Source organism: Pelophylax lessonae (genome assembly GCF_965119305.1).
Source record: "Pelophylax lessonae genome assembly, chromosome: 1".
Taxonomy (NCBI): domain Eukaryota; kingdom Metazoa; phylum Chordata; class Amphibia; order Anura; family Ranidae; genus Pelophylax; species Pelophylax lessonae.
In genome coordinates, this window is record NC_138768.1 from 693,473,514 (window position 1) to 693,490,636 (window position 17,123).

A 17,123-nucleotide genomic window follows, 5' to 3' on the forward strand; every position below is an offset into this window, starting at 1 on the left:
TGTGATGATATATTATGTCCATTATTGTGATCATGCCGGTCCTCTTCCCTTAGTGGTGCATGCACCACATCACATCTATGATTGACGACGTCGATGGAGTTTGATGCACGAGCCTTGAGGCAATACAATGTTAAATTTTTGTTCAGCCTCGGCCTCCGTTCAAATGTTAAAATGCTCCATTGACGCCGTGCATCATATCTTGTGGTCTGGTTTTGGTTCTGCTCCTTTCTCAGTTTGGTTGTGGTCATTGGGATGTCGGCTCCTTTGCCGGATACCCTGTGATCACATCCAGCTGAGTCTTGGTTTGCCCAATTGGTCCTTCCCTGCATTTTAGCCGACCGATCTTTACTTCCATTCATTTATATTTGCCATTTGTGATTGCTCATATGACAGCTGCAGCCTACCTGTGCCTATGTGTTTGGTTTTAATCACCACTTGGTATATTTAATTGTTAGTGAGGTGGCAGGTTTATCTTATTCCATTGTTTAATTATCTGTTTTATTTTTTGATGTAATAAAATGTATTTGTTTTATCTGGTATTCATGATTTTTGTGGAATTATCTTTTTGTTGACCTACATGCATATATACCCCTGTGACTCTATTATATGGAGCTTTCCCTGGGCAATTCTTTTTTTCTGTTGCCTTATGATTTTTGCCTATGCTGATCTTTTTGCCATTTGAGTCCCGCTCTTCTTGCCTACTATTGAGCGAGTGGGTGTTTTTCTTATATCATTATTTTGTTCATTAGCACTTTCCCCCTTTCTGTTCTTTTGTTCAAAGCTTGAATACCTGATCATGGGCAATTCAAAAATACTGGATTTGGTGTGTACATGATATTATGGCTAAACAAATATTCCCCTTATTTATTAGGCTCAATGGACTACTATTAGAATAAGATTCTCACAGCTACAGGCTTTGTGATACCAAAAGCCTAGAGTGGATAAGGTGACCCAATGGTAGATATTTTTGTTTAGATGCACTGTTCAGAAACAGAATACACCCATCTGCTGCTAGTGTAATCCTAATGCAGACCTACACAAAGTTCCTTCACTGGCCCGTTGGCCTAACAGACTCTTTACAATGTATCTTTGTAGAAAGAGTCTCACTGTAAGAGATTCTACTCTCCAGCCCGCTCTCCCTCCCCTCCCTCCAGCACATTTCTTGAGGAAGTAAGGGTATCATTTTGCAAAATTTCTCAGCCGTTGCCATTAGCAACAATTGCGGTAACCCAGGTGATATCCTGGGCAAGCCCCCAAATGTAGCACTGCCCCCTTGAGGGCTGCTGATTTTACACACCTTTGGATTTCCCTGGGTTACCCTTCGCAACTGCAAGTAGAAATCTTAGCACTTTACTTTCTTGGCTCAGTCAATAAACAGTCTAGGGGTTGTTGTTTTTGTGGTTTTATTTTATATAGGGATGAGAGAAGGGATGAGTGGGATACTCCCAACAATCAAACTATTCAGAATGCTGAGGACATCTGATTGAGAATGCGGCAAGGCCGCTGCTTCATCCTGCCACTAGATGAATCTGAGGTAAATGTTCCTTTAGGTATTTCTCTTCAGGGCACACACCTAGCACCCTCTTTCCTTTCCTCCAGCTGACACCCGTCCACTGACTACACTGCTCCAGAGTGGCCCCCTTCCTGGGCAGGCCCTTGGGCAGGATCCTCTGTACTCTCGATACTGCTTTCCAGGTTCTCACAATGCCTCAACTCCTCCAGTCAGCTTCTCCTGGACCTCTGGGTTCAGCTCCACACTTCTGGCTCACCAGGCCAACTTCCCGTGACCACACACCAGCTACTTCAGAAGAGGAGGCAGCCGCCACCCTCCTTCCGGGACTCTGCTTCCAGCCAAAGACCTCTACCGCAAGGTGCCGCTGGCTTTATATACTGCACCCCACAATGAACCGAGACAACTGTCTGTGCCAATCCCTGGGGCTGTAACAAAGCCTGTGTGTCTTTGGCCAGGATTCCTCCACTGTCCAATGTGCCTTCCCATTGGGCAGAGTGGGGACACTCCCTCAGGCCATATGGATCACACACTGGGCACACTGAGCAAACCTAACTCACAGATCCTGCTCCCTGTTAAGCAGAGTGCAATATAGAATTTACCTGCTGCTCCTCTGATAGGCAGACAGAGCCAAAAACTATACTCACTCTCTAGCACCTACCTAGGATGGTGCTACATTAAGAAGCATAGGAAGTTTTAAACTTTATATTTAGAGTAGAAGTGGTCCTACTAAAAGTAGAACTTTACCCATAACAATTTAATAAAAAATTATGTTTAGCAAGGAACATACATTCTACATGAATAAATATGCTACCAAAATTAGTATGTGCTGTAAATTGGCTCCGTCATTTATCCTGTTTATTCTTGCTGAAGGACGGTATTTTGTTGAAGCCCAGAGTAGACACTTCATTATTGAGAACTCTCCCCCTCTCCTTGGTCTTAAAATTATATGTCACTTTCTAAAAAAATGTGTGCATTTCCAGCCTTTGCAGTAGTGCAGTAGCTGACAGTTTTAAGGGTCACAGCTGCTGAGGAAGGAAGAATAAAATATCAGGAAGATAAGACACTTCTAAGCAAGTTGAACTGTGTTTGCTTCTTGTGGAAGTTCTGTTCCCAGGCTTTTTTGTTCTAGCCGACCTAAAAAGAGAAAGAGGTCCTGGGCTCTCTTCTTGGGGATTTCTTGCATGGTCAGACGGTCTAAGCTGTCTGTTCATAGAAGCGGGATTGAAGACATTGGGACTTTTAGAGACAGCCAAGCCATGGTCAATGCCATTATGAATGCCTTTTAGAGGTATGCCAGGGCAGCTACATTACTAAAGTTACAGTTAGGGGAAAGATGTTGCTCATATTGAACTATTCTGCCACACTTCTTCAGTAAAGTATGTTAACCATTATGAGCCTGGGCTGAAGTTATTCAAAGGGGTGTGTGTTGGTTTTGGAGTATCTAAAGAACCAGAGTCTATAACACACTATGGTGTATGCAATAACACCGCTACAAAGAGTTAACTCGGGAACCTCATTTTGTGTTTTGTTATAGGGATGGAGACGCCGGGCAACACCAGCTTGGGTCTCATATAAAGTCCCACCTAGTCCAATATGTTTAAGCAACCAGGGATGGAGACGTCTTGCTTACAGCTTGGTGCCTCATATAAAGTCCCACAGTGCGATTTTCGTGCGTTTTTGGTGGATGCAGTTTTGATTTGACCATGCCCCATACATAAAATCCCTTCCTATCTATATGCTGCATCCACCAAGGGGATGGAGGTGTAATGCTTTTCATCTGGTCTTTTCCAGTTTGCACCATGGTTAGAAACCTAATTATTTGAGTCTTTGAGACAACAGCCAGTTGTGGATGAGGATGGGTTGGGGGAGGTTGGGCTGTCTCCCTCTCACCTGTTCCCCCATCCACCCATTAGCGGCCATGTGCCTCCAGTGTGAGGACACTAAATTAAGAGTGTAGGACTGCAGATATAACAGCTGGCTCTGCAGCTTTCACATGCGTTTGCAAATGTGTGTCAACTAAACCCCTGTTCTTTGTACCAAGAGACAGGTTTTATTTGGTTGGTGACAGACTGGAGGGTGAGTACATCAGACTGGGGGCTGGCTGACTTTCATGCACCTCTTACAATCCTTCAACCTCATTTTGTGTTTTGTTATAGGGATGGAGATGCCGGGCAACACCAGCTTGAGTCTCATATAAAGTCCCACCTAGTCCAATATGTTTGAGAAGAGGAGTGTAGTTGCTAAGAATAACCAAGTACAAGTTTGAGAACAAAGTTATTAGGCATGGTACCTGATAAGAGGACAGGTCCCTCGATAGCAACAGGGGTCATTGTCTGGCTCCCTCTCTAGTGGTCGGTATTCAATAGCAACCGGATCCAAACCCATGTTATGTGTTTTGGCCTGGTCACAAGGTATGGGAATTGAGTTAATGAATGTATGCTAGTTGCACGGCGGGACCCGGGAGTGAAGTAACAGAGGTAACAAAGGTACCAGAGGTACGCTAGACTGCTGGAGTGGGCACAGGCTCAGCACGTCCCTCCTAATGCATCATGCATAACATACAATGTGTAGCAACATGGGAGAGCACTTTTCAGAGGAACTCTGTATATTTGTTTTATTGCACACAGCAAAGGTTCATCTCTTCATCTCTATGTTAAAGCAGTTGGGGAACTGCCATAATGTAAGATTTTTCACATGGTCGCATTCTCCGCCTGGTTCGAGCATTGTTGAGCGCATTCAACGCAAAAGCTTTCCCCGTGTGCAGGGCAAGTAGGCCCAGCCCAAACACTATTCTTGTAATTTTTACTCTTTTGTGTCTCTCTGGCTGCAGAGTTTATCCTATCACCTCTTCTGCTTTAATCTATGTTTGCTCGGCACAGTGTGTGTTATTCCCGTTGCTTCCTCCCCCTCAGCAGTAAATCTTTATTCTGTCAGCAGATTGGCTTCTAGTAAACCTGATATTAGGCACAGTGAGAATAGATAGCAACTGAGCACGTGCAAAGCAGGAAGCAGTAAAGACAGTGCATTACTGGATGTTAAACAGTATAGGCACTTATTGTTAATCTTTTACATAGATATACCTGCAGAAAGGGCCAGAATGAAGTGATCGATTAGTTCTTAACTTTCTGAATAAAGTTCCACTTAGGATTTAAGTTATCAGTAAATTCAAACTAAAGTGTTTCAGTAACATCTTTATAGACCTGCTTTTCAAAAAGAACTGTGAAGTGTGCTGAACAAATCAAGGGCAGACCACTATGTTATAAAGTAAACCTATCACTACTATATGCAGATCTCTTATCACTCAGAAGTACAGTGTACTCTGTGAAAATGCAAAAATATTATTTAAATAGAATCTTGGGAGATGCCTTAAAACCGTAAGTGGTGTTACCGCACTGTATGATTTTCATGGACACTCTAAGTGACTAACACAAGATAAATGTCAGATAAAAAATCAGATAAAAGTGTCCATATAAAGTCCAATAAGTCCCATAAATTGGAGAAGGAAAAGTAGAAACAAGGTCCCGATTCCCGGTAGTGCAGATGAAATAAAGCCAACACCCAATCGTGATGCACACACTATCTGCTTACCAGATATTGATAAATAGAGGGCGATGAATATATCAAGCTGTTAAACCAGGAAGTGATATGCCACAAGGTCTGTTTCATGAGATCACAACTCCAATGCACCTCAACAAAAAAGGAGGACAATAGTGCAGACTGCATGGATCAACATTTATTAAAACGAAAGAATGGTACTCACAAAATATCGAAATAATATGAGCATGTCAAAAGTGGAATACCGCGGTGTAAGAGGCGTGCTGCTTGTTCCCAGGTCGCCTGACGCGTGTCGTCAGAATAATTTACATCATCAGAGGCGCCCTTGTTTCTACTTTTCCTTCTCCAATTTATGGGACTTATTGGACTTTATATGGACACTTTTATCTGATTTTTTATCTGACATTTATCTTGTGTTTGGCGCTACTATACTTCTTTTATATGTCTACCAAGTTTGTAATCCACTATCTAGTTGGCTGCCTTCACTAATTTATCCATATTTATATATATTTATATGGTTTTATTGTTCTTATATTGGGTTCAGCTGTCTGAGCGCAGATATTCCCTTCTTTTTTTACTCTAAGTGACAGTCTACGGATCGTACAGAGCCTACAGATGGCATCATATATTTGGTTTTGGTATTGATTTTTTTTTTCCTTTTACAATTAGCTTGGTTTACATATAGCAACAGCACACCAATATGATTTTGTTCAGTATGAATAAAGAACTTATTTCAGATAGCCTTAACAGCATGCTTTTTCATTAAATGGTAAATGACCTACTTTGAGTTTGAGTAAAAGACAGAAATTGGCCAGAAGTTCATGATGCAATGGTGTAGTACAAGCAAAATGCAGTAGTAAGAATAATTGGTCAAAAACATGTAAATGCTTGGCTTTGAGCACCCCAAACTTAAAAAAATAAAAACCCTGTCAACATAAAATGGGAAAAAAAACCACACAAAAAGAAATAAACCCCCCAAATACCATGCTGCAACAAAAGCCAATTTCTTAAAATAGACCTTTATCTATATTAAGAAAAATTGTGAGCAGGTAGCGTTTTATTGAAGAATAAACATGTTATGTCTCTTTGGCAATAAAACAAATCTACCTGCCTGTTCGCAATCTTATAATGAATGTATACTGAGCTGCACATGCACAGCTCACAGTACATTCTCTGCATAGTGCCTGTGTGCAAGTAAGAATGACTCGAGGAGTTACATCGCCCGCCGATCAATCAATACGGCTGAACACCCAGCATCTGGAAGAAGCCTGTAATAAAGATGTAATTATCAGAACGGACCTGTGACTGAACAAAGTCTGCAGTCCCCTCTGTCCAAAGTTTCAATTACCTCCTCATAAATAAAAATCAGGTTTGTTTGACAACTTCTGTCTTTCATGAATCCATTCTGTCTGTTGCTTAACAAATTTTTTTTTCCAGCAAGAACTCTTCTATGTGGTCTTTTATTAAACTCTCCAATATCTTCCTGACTATAGAAGTTAAACTAACAGGTTTATAGTTACTTGGTAAAGACTTTGATCCCTTTTTAAATAAAGGCACCACATTGGCCCTATGCCAGTCCATAGTTAACAACATACTAACATGAAATATACAACTTGACCCAATGTAAAGACAAACAGCAGCAAACAGGTTAGTAGGGTTAGTCAGCAAACTGAGGTATGATAAGAGTCACTAACCATGAAGTAAGAAGGCTGAGGTGAAACGAAACAGTGGTGGCCCGTCCATTAGGGGTGCAGGGGCACCGCCCCCCTAATCCATGTGCCCTACCTCTAATCTACACGCAGAGCGCCAGATGCATGGATTCCAATGGGTTTTCTTTTTTTTTTTTTAAGAAGCACATGATTAGAGCCTTAGGCTCTAATTGGCTCCAAAAAGAATGGGCTTGGGGCGCAGAGGGGGTGGGTTATGTGGTTGGCTGGCTGGGTGGGCCACGGCCCCAAGAAAATTGAGCATCAGCCTCCACTGGAATGAAATAAGCATTTAGTGATGCCATGTTGTACAGAAACATAATGAAGAGAGGAGTGACAAGAAAGAGAAAGGAAAAAGGGACAAAAAGGAGGACAGAAAAGGGCAGGGAGTAAGGCTGGCTCTACAAACAGGCCAAAATGCAGTCAACAAGGGCCAGTGCAAAGGAAGTAATAGTGAGTCATCAAAATGAGGGGGAAGAAAGTGCTATACCCATGGTTGCCAAAACTTTGCATTATATTCAACCCTGTCTCAGAGGATTGGGATAAATGCCCATTGTTTATCAATGTGCTGATGTGAAATATGCTTTGAAAGGAAAGCAGTTTAACCCAAAATAAAAGCCACATATAGCCTCATATAGAATTTTATGGGAAGGGGCTTGGCTTAACCAAAGTTGTCCATTTGGCCCTTTTAAAGTGATTGTAAAGTCTCGTGTTTTTTTTTTTTTTAAATAACAAACATGTTATACTTACCTCAGCAGCCTGGATCCTCCTCTTTTCGGTTCCCTCTTTGCTTCTCCTGGCCCCTCCCTCCTGTTAAATGCCCCCACAGCAAGCAACTTGCTATGGGGGCACCCGAGCTGCAGCTTCATGTGTCCATTCAGACACAGAGCTGTGGATCGGCCTTGCCCCCTCTCTTTCCTGATTGGCTAACTGATTTGATTGAGAGCCGCGAGAGCCAATGGCGCCACTGCTGTGTCTCAGGCAATCAGGAGGGAGAGTCCCGGGCGGCTGAGGGACTTTTGGACATCGCTAGATAGAGATGGGGCTCAGGTAAGTATTAACCACTTGCCGACCGCCGCAAGTACATATACTGCGGCGGTCTGCCCCGTGCAGGCAAAGAGACGTATGGGTACGTCACCCGCCTGCGAGCCAATAGGGGGCAAGCGCGCACCGCCGGAGGCGCGCTCACGCTCCCGCTAGTTCACTGTGATCCCCACGCGTGTGACCGGCGGACCCGATGTCCGCCGGTCACTCGCGATCATCCGTTACAGAGGGAGAAAGGCAGGCGGCTAATGTAAACAAAGCCGCCTGTCATTCTCCCTTGTGTAAGTGCAGAGATCATATGGTCCTGCTATGTAGGATTGTATATCTCTGTAGTTACACAAAAAGCCACATCTCTTCACAGTTAGAAGCACATCCCTAGGGACACACTTAATCCCTCCTTCTCCAATAAAGTTAACCCCTTCCCTGCCAGTGTAATTTTTACAGTAACAGTGCATATGTATAGCACTGATTACTGTAGTAATGTCACTGGTACCCCCAAAAGTGTCAAAAATGTCAGTCAAGGGTCCGATCTGTCCGCCGCAATGTCGCAGTACCGCAAAGAAAATCGCAGATCGCCGCCATTACTCGTTAAAAAAAAAACAATAAAATTACAAAAATCTTTCCCTTAGTTAGTAAACGCAATAACCTTTGCGCAAACCAATCAAAATATGCTTATTGCGATTTTTTTTACCAAAAACATATGTAGCAGAAAACAAATTGGCCTAAAATGTTAAAAAAATTTGATTTTACATTTTTTTGGGGGGGAATTTCATATAAAAAAATGTGAAAAATATTGTTATTTTTGCAAAATTGTCGCTCTTTTTTTGTTTATATCGCATGATCAAAAAAAATCGCACAGGTGATCAAATACCACCAAAAGAAAGCTCTATTTGTGGGAAAAAAAGGACGTCAAATTTGTTTAGGTACAGCGTCTCACGACGTCCGTTAAAGTCACGCAGTGCCGAATCGCAAATAGGGCCTGGTCAGGAAGGGGGTAAAATCTTCCGGGGTTTAAGTGGTTAAGGGGTGCTGGGGAGGCTGCTACACATAGAAGGATTTTTTTCTTAACGCATAGAATGCATTAAGATAAAAAACCTTCTGACTTTACAACTCCTTTAAAGTATTATCAAAGTCTTGTGCTACACACGGAAGGCTTTTTAACTTAAAATAACCTTCTGCTTTTACAACTCCTTTAAGCTAGCAATAATTGAAAGGCCATGGTTCATAAGAATTTCTAATTTCACCAGGACCACAAATTCTGCACAGGATTCACCTGAAACCCATGGTAGTGGTGAATTTGAACCCCATCCCTAATTAGTTTGATAAGCCAAGATATACTTACTTTGACCTTGAGAGTTGCTGTGTGAGAATGGGGAATATTACATCAGGAAAGGTAATAGGTTTCTTCATTCCTATGTGAATAGTATAATTTTTCAGAAAAAAGTACAAACAAAAAACCAACCATTTAGAAGCAGAGAAATTGTGAGCAGAGAATAAATAAATCAATACAAATATTTATTATACAGAACATGCAAAAAGTCCAGACTTTCTCAATCCATCCATCTAACATTTATTTGCTTTGAAGGAGGATGGTTTACATTGTAAAGCTCCAATGTAAAGTGTCTTGGTGCAGCAGTGTGGCTTTATATGTATTTGTAAATGTATGAACGGAAACATTTTCTGTGACAATTAACTAGATGATGTGCCAGGGATTTTTGTATTGCATTATATAATTTGCTAGTTATAAATTGATTTAAATTTAAATTTCTTGTGTGGTTTGTTTGTTTGCCTTACCTTGTAATGCTCACATGTTATGGCTGCAGTTTATAGTGTCATGGCTGATTGATTTCCCTATGTCCATGTATTCATTCACCTAGCTTGACCCTATTTGCTAATGAGACAGTCAACTTCTTGTTTGGGTCACAGTCCATGCCTCACCATTTCCTCTGTATTGCATTACAAATGTGGGAGTGGTAATGTGATGAAACTCTGCATGGTGATCTCTATGTTAATTGCTCTGCATGCTTGTGACTGAGCCAGATCCATATACTATAAAGTGCTCAGTTGAAAAGCACTAGACTGAGAAAGCCAGGGATTGTAGAATATGTTGTTTTTTTGTCACAGGAAGTGTTGATTCTTAGACTATATTAAAGTGGTTGTAAACCTCAGTCATGAAATCTGAGCAAAGCACATATATCTGTAGTGTTTACTTATATCTTTCCAAAGCTCTAAGCATCATTTCTCTCTAATGCTATGTTCCTCTGTTATCAGTATGAGTAAATTCTGAGACGACACATGAGATACAATTTGTGTCGGGGAGGGAGAGCTCAGCATGGAGCTTGTCTATTCACAACCCAGTTCTTCTGCTGTGTGAAGGGGGTGTGTTCCTTTCCTCTAATCAGCTCTCGCACACTGTATCTGCAGCCTCGCCGCCCCCTCCTCTGTGATACTAACAGATACAGAAGGATTTTAACACGATTTTTCCTTTTTGATGGAATGTAGGGAAGAGAAGATTGCAGATAAACAATTAAAACCCAAGTAGGAGGATTTGTTTCCTCTGTGTATTATCTGAGGCTGTTCACTTCACTGGTTATGTGTGAGCGTTTACAACTACTTCAACCTCTGCAGTGCCAAGGGGGCGATGCCAACTGATGGCCCCGCCCTTACCTGTCAGATGGCAAGCCAGTCATTCGGCGAATTGCCTAAATTGACAGCAGAGGTTTTTTTTTTTTGGTTTTTTTTAGGTACGGTGGTGGCGGCGGCATGGTGATTGATCATGGATCTACATCAAGGCACACTGTTTTTTTTTTTTAATTGCTAATAAAGGAATTGTCAAAAACTGCCCCGTTTTTATTTATTTTTACACTTTTTGGGTTAATGGGTAGGGGTACTATGTACCCTATACTCATTCACATGGTATGGACCAGGATCTAAGGGCCCCAGATTTGGATAAGCCCCCTGCCCGCAGACCCCCACAACCACCGCCCCGGGGTTATCGGGAAGAGGCCCTGTCCCAGTCAACAGGGGGACAAGGTTCTTTGGGGGGGCATCCCCCCATGTTGAGGGCATGTAGCCTGGTATGGTTCTGGAGGGGGGGTGCTCACGCATCCCACTTCCCTTTCCTGACTTCCCGGGCTGCATGATTGGATAATGGTTTGGTATGGATTCTTGGGGGGGACCCCACACCATTTTTTTTTTTACATTTTGGCGTGGAGTTCCCATTTAAATCATTACCAGATCTGAACTGAAGGGCCTAGAATGCATTGCAGGGGGAGGACCCCCACTCCATTTTTCTTTTAAGATGTTTATATTGCTGGCAATGGTATTGTATTGCCAGCAATTTAAATGTCATCAATATCATTTTTTTTTTTCTTTAGAAATGTCAGTTTTTCAGCAGTAGGTTCTATCAATGATACACATGCTCCCCTTTACAGATAGACTAAGGGGACCCCCAGGAACTATATTTAAAGGGATTTTTAATTTTTACTGTTGCACTTTAAGCATAATTAAAATCACTGCTCCTGTAAAAACAATCTTTTTCTAAAAATAAAAAAATGTGCATTGATACATGTCCCCTGGGCAGTACCCAGGACTTTTGATTTTTCAAGTTTGGGTCCCATTGACTTTCATTGGGTTCGCCATTTGGGTCAGAACTTTTTCGCCGTTCAGGAGTTCTGGTGCAAACCAAACAGGGAGCTGTTCAGCCCATCTCTAATCTTCACACAATATATTGTGTTGATTTACTAAAACTGGAGAGTGCAAAATCTGGTGCAGCTCTGCCCGGTTAGCCAATCATCTTCTATCTTCTGCTTGTTCAATTAAAGAATATGTAAACCCAACATTACATATTCCTGATATGTGTCTGCTGTACCAAGTATTTGTATGAGAAGGTAGTCTGTTCTCTTTGTATTGCTTCCTTTGTGTGAAATCCCTGGGGCCATTCCCTCTGCTCTCCTAATAAAAAAACTGTCCAAAACAGGAGAACAGATCATGGTCAATACTACAGCTGGGAACTCAGTGCGCTTTCCTGGGAAAATTAGTGTGCTGTTGTTTCTCCTCACCCAGCTCTTATGCAGCTGAGAACAGAGGGAATGTAACCCCTTTAAAAGTAAAAAAAAGTTTAAAAAAAAGGTATTTATAATTTATTTTTATTTCTATACACAAAAAAGTTTTGCCTTTCATTTCTATTTTAAAATGAATGAGTTGATTTCCAAGGTGAAGGTTTACAATTACTTTAAGCTTTAAAATAAAAAAAAAAAACTGGAAGCTGATTGTTTTCTATGTACAACCCCATTGTGTTAATTACATTTACTTTTCAATTATGCAATTACATGAAAAGTAAATGTCTGTTTATTTCATCTGTACATGATTGGGTATTAAAATTGTGACCTTCCACACGACTGAATAACTAAAGTGATTATTTACAACATTTATTGTGTGAACTAGCGTTGCATAGATACCAGTATCAGTGCCAATACTAAACATTTGCACAAATACTTGTACTTGTGCAGATGCTCCAATACTAAAGCCAATACCTTCAAGTCAGCAGACTCTAAGACCAGGTTCACATACGTGCAGGGTCAGTTTTACTGCAATCTGTAAAAAGAGCCTGGTGCAATTTTGTTCAGAGGTTTAGGTGTGAATTTTTAAAGAAATCGCACCTGAACTAGACCGAAAATCATACCGGACTCTTTTTAAAATCGCACTGCAGCTGGCCCGCGCATATATTAACAAGCTCCACAGAAAGCCTGTTTGATTCACATGTCATGCGAATCTGATGCGGTTCAAAATGCATCCAATTCACTTATAGAGTATCTCACAAAAGTGAGTACATCCCTCTCATTTTTGTTAATATTTTATTATATTTTTTCATGTGACAACACTGAAGAAATTAAACTTTGCTACAATGTAAAGTAGTGAGTGTACAGCTTGTATAACAGTGTAAATTTGCTGTCCCCTCAAAATACCTCAACACACAGCCATTATTGTCTAAACCGCTGGCAACAAAAGTGAGTGCACCCCTAAGTGACAATGTCCTAATTGGGCCCAAAGTGTCAATATTTTGTGTGACCACCATTATTTTCCAGCACTGCCTTAACCCTCCTGGGCATGGAGTTCACCAGAGCTTCACAGGTTGCAACTGGAGTCCTCTTCCACTCCTCCATGCCAACATCATGTTGCTGGTGGATGTTAGAGACCTTGCGCTCCTCCATCTTCCATTTGAGGATGCCCCACAGATGTTCAATAGGGTTTAGGTCTGGAGACATGCTTGTCCAGTCTATCACCTTTACCCTCAGCTTCTTTAGCAAGGTAGTGGTTGTCTTGGAGGTGTGTTTAGGGTTGTTATCATGTTGGAATATTGCCCTGCGGCCCAGTCTCCGAAGAGCTTCAGTAGGTCACAATACATGTTGGCATTCATGGTACCCTCAATGAACTGTAGCTCCCCAATGCCGGCAGCACTCATGCACCCCCAGGCCATGAAACTCCCACCACCATGCTTGACTGTAGGCAAGACACACTTGTCTTTGTACTCCTCACCTGGTTGCCGCCAAACACGTTTGACAACACCATCTGAACCAAATAAGTTTATCTTGGTCTCATCAGACCACAGGACATGGTTCCAGTAATCCATGTCCTTAGTCTGCTTGTCTCCAGCAAACTGTTTGCGGGCTTTCTTGTGCATCATCTTTAGAAGAGGCTTCCTTCTGGGATGACAGCAATGCAGACCAATTTGATGCAGTGTGCGGCATATGGTCTGAGCACTAAAAGGCTAACCCCCTCCCCCCCACCCCTTCAACCTCTGCAACAATGCTGGCAGCACTCATACGTCTATTCGTCTATTTTCAAAAGACAACCTCTGGATATGACGTTCAGCACGCGCACTAAACTGCTTTGGTCGACCATGGCAAGGCCTGTTCTGAGTGGAAACTGTCCTAGTAAACCTCTGTATGATCTTGGCCACTGTGCTGCAGCCCTTTTTCAGGGTCTTGGCAATCTTCTTAAAGCCTAGGCTATCCTTATGTAGATCAACAATTCTTTTTTCAGATCCTCAGTGAGTTCTTTGCCATGAGGTGCCATGTTGAACTTCCAGTGACCAGTATGAGAGAGTGAGAGCAATAACACCAAATTTAACACACCTGCTCCCCATTCACACCTGATACCTTGTAACACTAAGGAGTCTAATGACACTGGGGAGGGGAAACGGCTAATTGGGCCCAATTTGGACATTTTCACTTAGGGATGTACTCACTTTTGTTGCCAGCAATTTTGACATTAATGGCTGTGTGTTGAGTTATTTTGAGGGCACAGCAAATTTACACAGTTATACAAGCTGTACACTCACTACTTTACATTGTAGCAAAGTGTAATTTTTTCCAGTGTTGTCACATGAAAAGATATAATAAAATATTTACAAAAATTAGGTGTGTACTCACTTTTGTAAGCTACTGTATGTGAATTGAAGCTAATGGCCACCATAAGTAATAATTTTTCATTTTTCACATGACACTGAAAATAGGTATTGGTAATTGGTATCGACGAGGTAAAGTATCGGTACTCGTACTCCTTAAAAACTGTTATTGGTGCATCCCTAGTGTGAACATTTGCAAATATTTTAGTAAATCCCATAATTGTGATTTAAAGCATAGTGTCCATAATGTAGGTGTTGCTAAAACAAAACCATAGTTCAGCTCATAAATCGATATACAGTATGTCCATAACATGATATTAGTGAATCTTGCCTTACATCTTTAGGATTCTTTTACAACATGAAACAAAATCTTTTCTGACATGAAAGGCTGAAACAAAGCTGTATCTAGACACTGACCAGAGGCAGGCATTGACACTTTTAATAGGTGGGCACCCTCACCATAAAAGAACAGTAGGAAACTATAAGAAAATGTGTATGTATAGTAAAGCATACCAAACCGCACAAACGTTTAAAAAATAATATTGGTAATGACCTGAAATTAAACAATCTGTACCTGAAGCTTTCTCATTTTGTTCAGTAGTAGATTCAGAAGTATTGATATTTTCAGATTCTGAACGTTCAGAAATTGTGTCCTCTTCAGAAAAGTCATCAATCTTGGATGGGTCTTCACTTTCAGGTGACCACGTATCTTTCTCCGACTCAGATCCTCCAGAAGCCATGATTTCTTTTTACTAATCCAAGCCTTTAAAATTAAAACATATACTTCAGACCAGGGCTGGCACAAGACATTGTGCTGCCTGGGTAAGAGAATTAAATTCCCCCGCCCTCCCCCCCAACAGAAAAAAATCACGCCCAACAAAAGGCCCCCACATCCATTGTTTTATATAAATATAAAATTTAGAAAATATTATATATATACTGTTATCTTCTTCCATAACTCACCACTGGACCAGTCCACCAAACACCTGCTGTCTGTTCTCAGTCCTCCTGTCACTCCTGTGTCTGCCGCGCCTACCGCCCTAGAAGATCCAGCCTGCCCTGCGTGAGATGGAGTGCACTGATGTCTGACTTCATTGCGCACACCATGATCATGTGAGGGACATTCCCTGGAGGAGACACTCCGCCTCCTCATACCCATCAGTTTGCTCTCTGGGCGGCAGTTGGAGATGGGGAAATAGCACCTGTAACGCGCCGCAAACTGATGACACACAAAACTGCTGGAAAAAAACCTTGGGAGTCAAATTTACACCCCTCTCCAAGTGCTGCCTAGGTCAAATGGACCCAGCGGGGCCCATGGTAGGGCCAGCCCTGCTTCAGACCTATTTTAAAAAGTGGAAATCAAGGCACTGCATTAAAGACCTAGTTCAATAGGGAACCCAACTAAATGCACAAAAACTTATATTAAAAACACATTGTGAAAATTTGATAGCCAAACAGGAGAGAGAGGGGGCAGGGCCGATCCGCAGCTCTGTGTCTGAATGGACACACAAGGCTGCAGCTCGGGCTCGGGTGCACCCCATAGCAAACAGCTTGCTATGGGGTCACCCGAGTCGAGCCACTGCTCTGTGTGTCCATTCAGACATGGAGCTGCGGTTCAGTCCCACTTCCTACAGGTCAGCCCAACTTCCTCTCTCTCCTCATTGGCTGACTGACATTGATTGACAGCCGTGGGAGCCAATGGCGCCCGCAGCTGTGTCTCAGTTAATCAGGAGGGAGAGTCTCGGACATCCGAGGCTCTCATGCAACATTGCTGGATTGAGATGGGACTCAGGTGTGTGAGAGGGGGCTGAGGAGGGCTGCTGCACACAGAAGGTGTTTTATCTTAAGGCATAGAAGGCACTAAGATAAAAAAAACTTCTGCCTTTAGAATCAATAAAATTTTGTTGCAATTATTTGTAAATTAATGAATTTGATATGCACTGTGCATTGAATCTGGAACTCAGTGTGCATTTATTTAATTGTATACACTTTTATACATTTTAATGCTAATGATGTCAATGTGTAGTTTTCTACTGGTACGAACAGATGTTTTATGCATGTTATGATTTATTGTCAGTAGGAAATCACTACACAAATGCTATAACTAAATTGTATGTTACCCCAACATTTTAGATTCCTGATATGTGTATGCTGTACCATGCACTTATGTTAAAAAGTACCCTGTTCTCTTTGTATTGCTTCTTTTGTGTGAAATCCCTGCCAGTGGGACTACTACGTTCCTTTTTCAAACTGACCATGCCGGGTGTAGCACCCCCTAGCGTTGCTAGAGTTAGTTTTTGTACAGGGTTGGTAAAATGTTCTGGGTTGGGTGAGAGACTCAGGGAGGCTGGAATAACTCACAGGTGTTGTTTAATTTTTATTAATATTTATGTGGACATTTTTTTAGGATGTATTTTTAGTTAAATTGCCATTATGTCTCCCAGTGTCCGTTTACCTGTAATCGCTATGCACAGTGAAAATTGCTTTAACTGGCATTGAGGAAAGGCCTGTTAGTGAAAATCTTCCATTAGACCGGATTGCACAATATTTGTAGCCTGATTTATGGCAGCGCAAGGAGAAATCCAATCGCACAAATATATACCCGCCATCCGGGGCCCCCGGCATTCACTGCGGAGATGTGTTTGTGATGTGGAATTCTTATCGTTTTACCAATATTAATGGATGGCATATTTCAGTCATATTTGATCCATATGATTGAAATACTGCTGCTATTGTCTTATGCAGATATAATAAAGTCCCATCCACTGGAACAAATAGCATGATCACTATCAAATATGGTTTTCTATTAACTATATTTGATGGGATCCACTAACAGGTAATGAGTCCGTGTTTGTGAATTAACATGGCTGAATCAAGAGAAGCCATGTGCTTTGTC

General features: G+C 41.8%; 1 protein-coding gene across 1 annotated transcript in view; it reads right to left on the minus strand.

The window, feature by feature from the left end:
- LOC309545028 (putative ATP-dependent RNA helicase DDX60) overlaps window positions 1-17,123 on the minus strand; it is a 496,323-nt gene that overhangs the window by 451,988 nt on the left and 27,212 nt on the right. Inside the window, exons 2-3 of the mRNA XM_082244135.1 lie at window positions 14,802-14,990; window positions 9,161-9,230 (exon numbers count right to left, since the gene is read on the minus strand). Of these exons, the coding sequence (XP_082100261.1) occupies window positions 9,161-9,230; window positions 14,802-14,967 (236 nt within the window). The 5' untranslated portion in view covers window positions 14,968-14,990. The remainder of the gene's footprint in view (window positions 1-9,160; window positions 9,231-14,801; window positions 14,991-17,123) is intronic.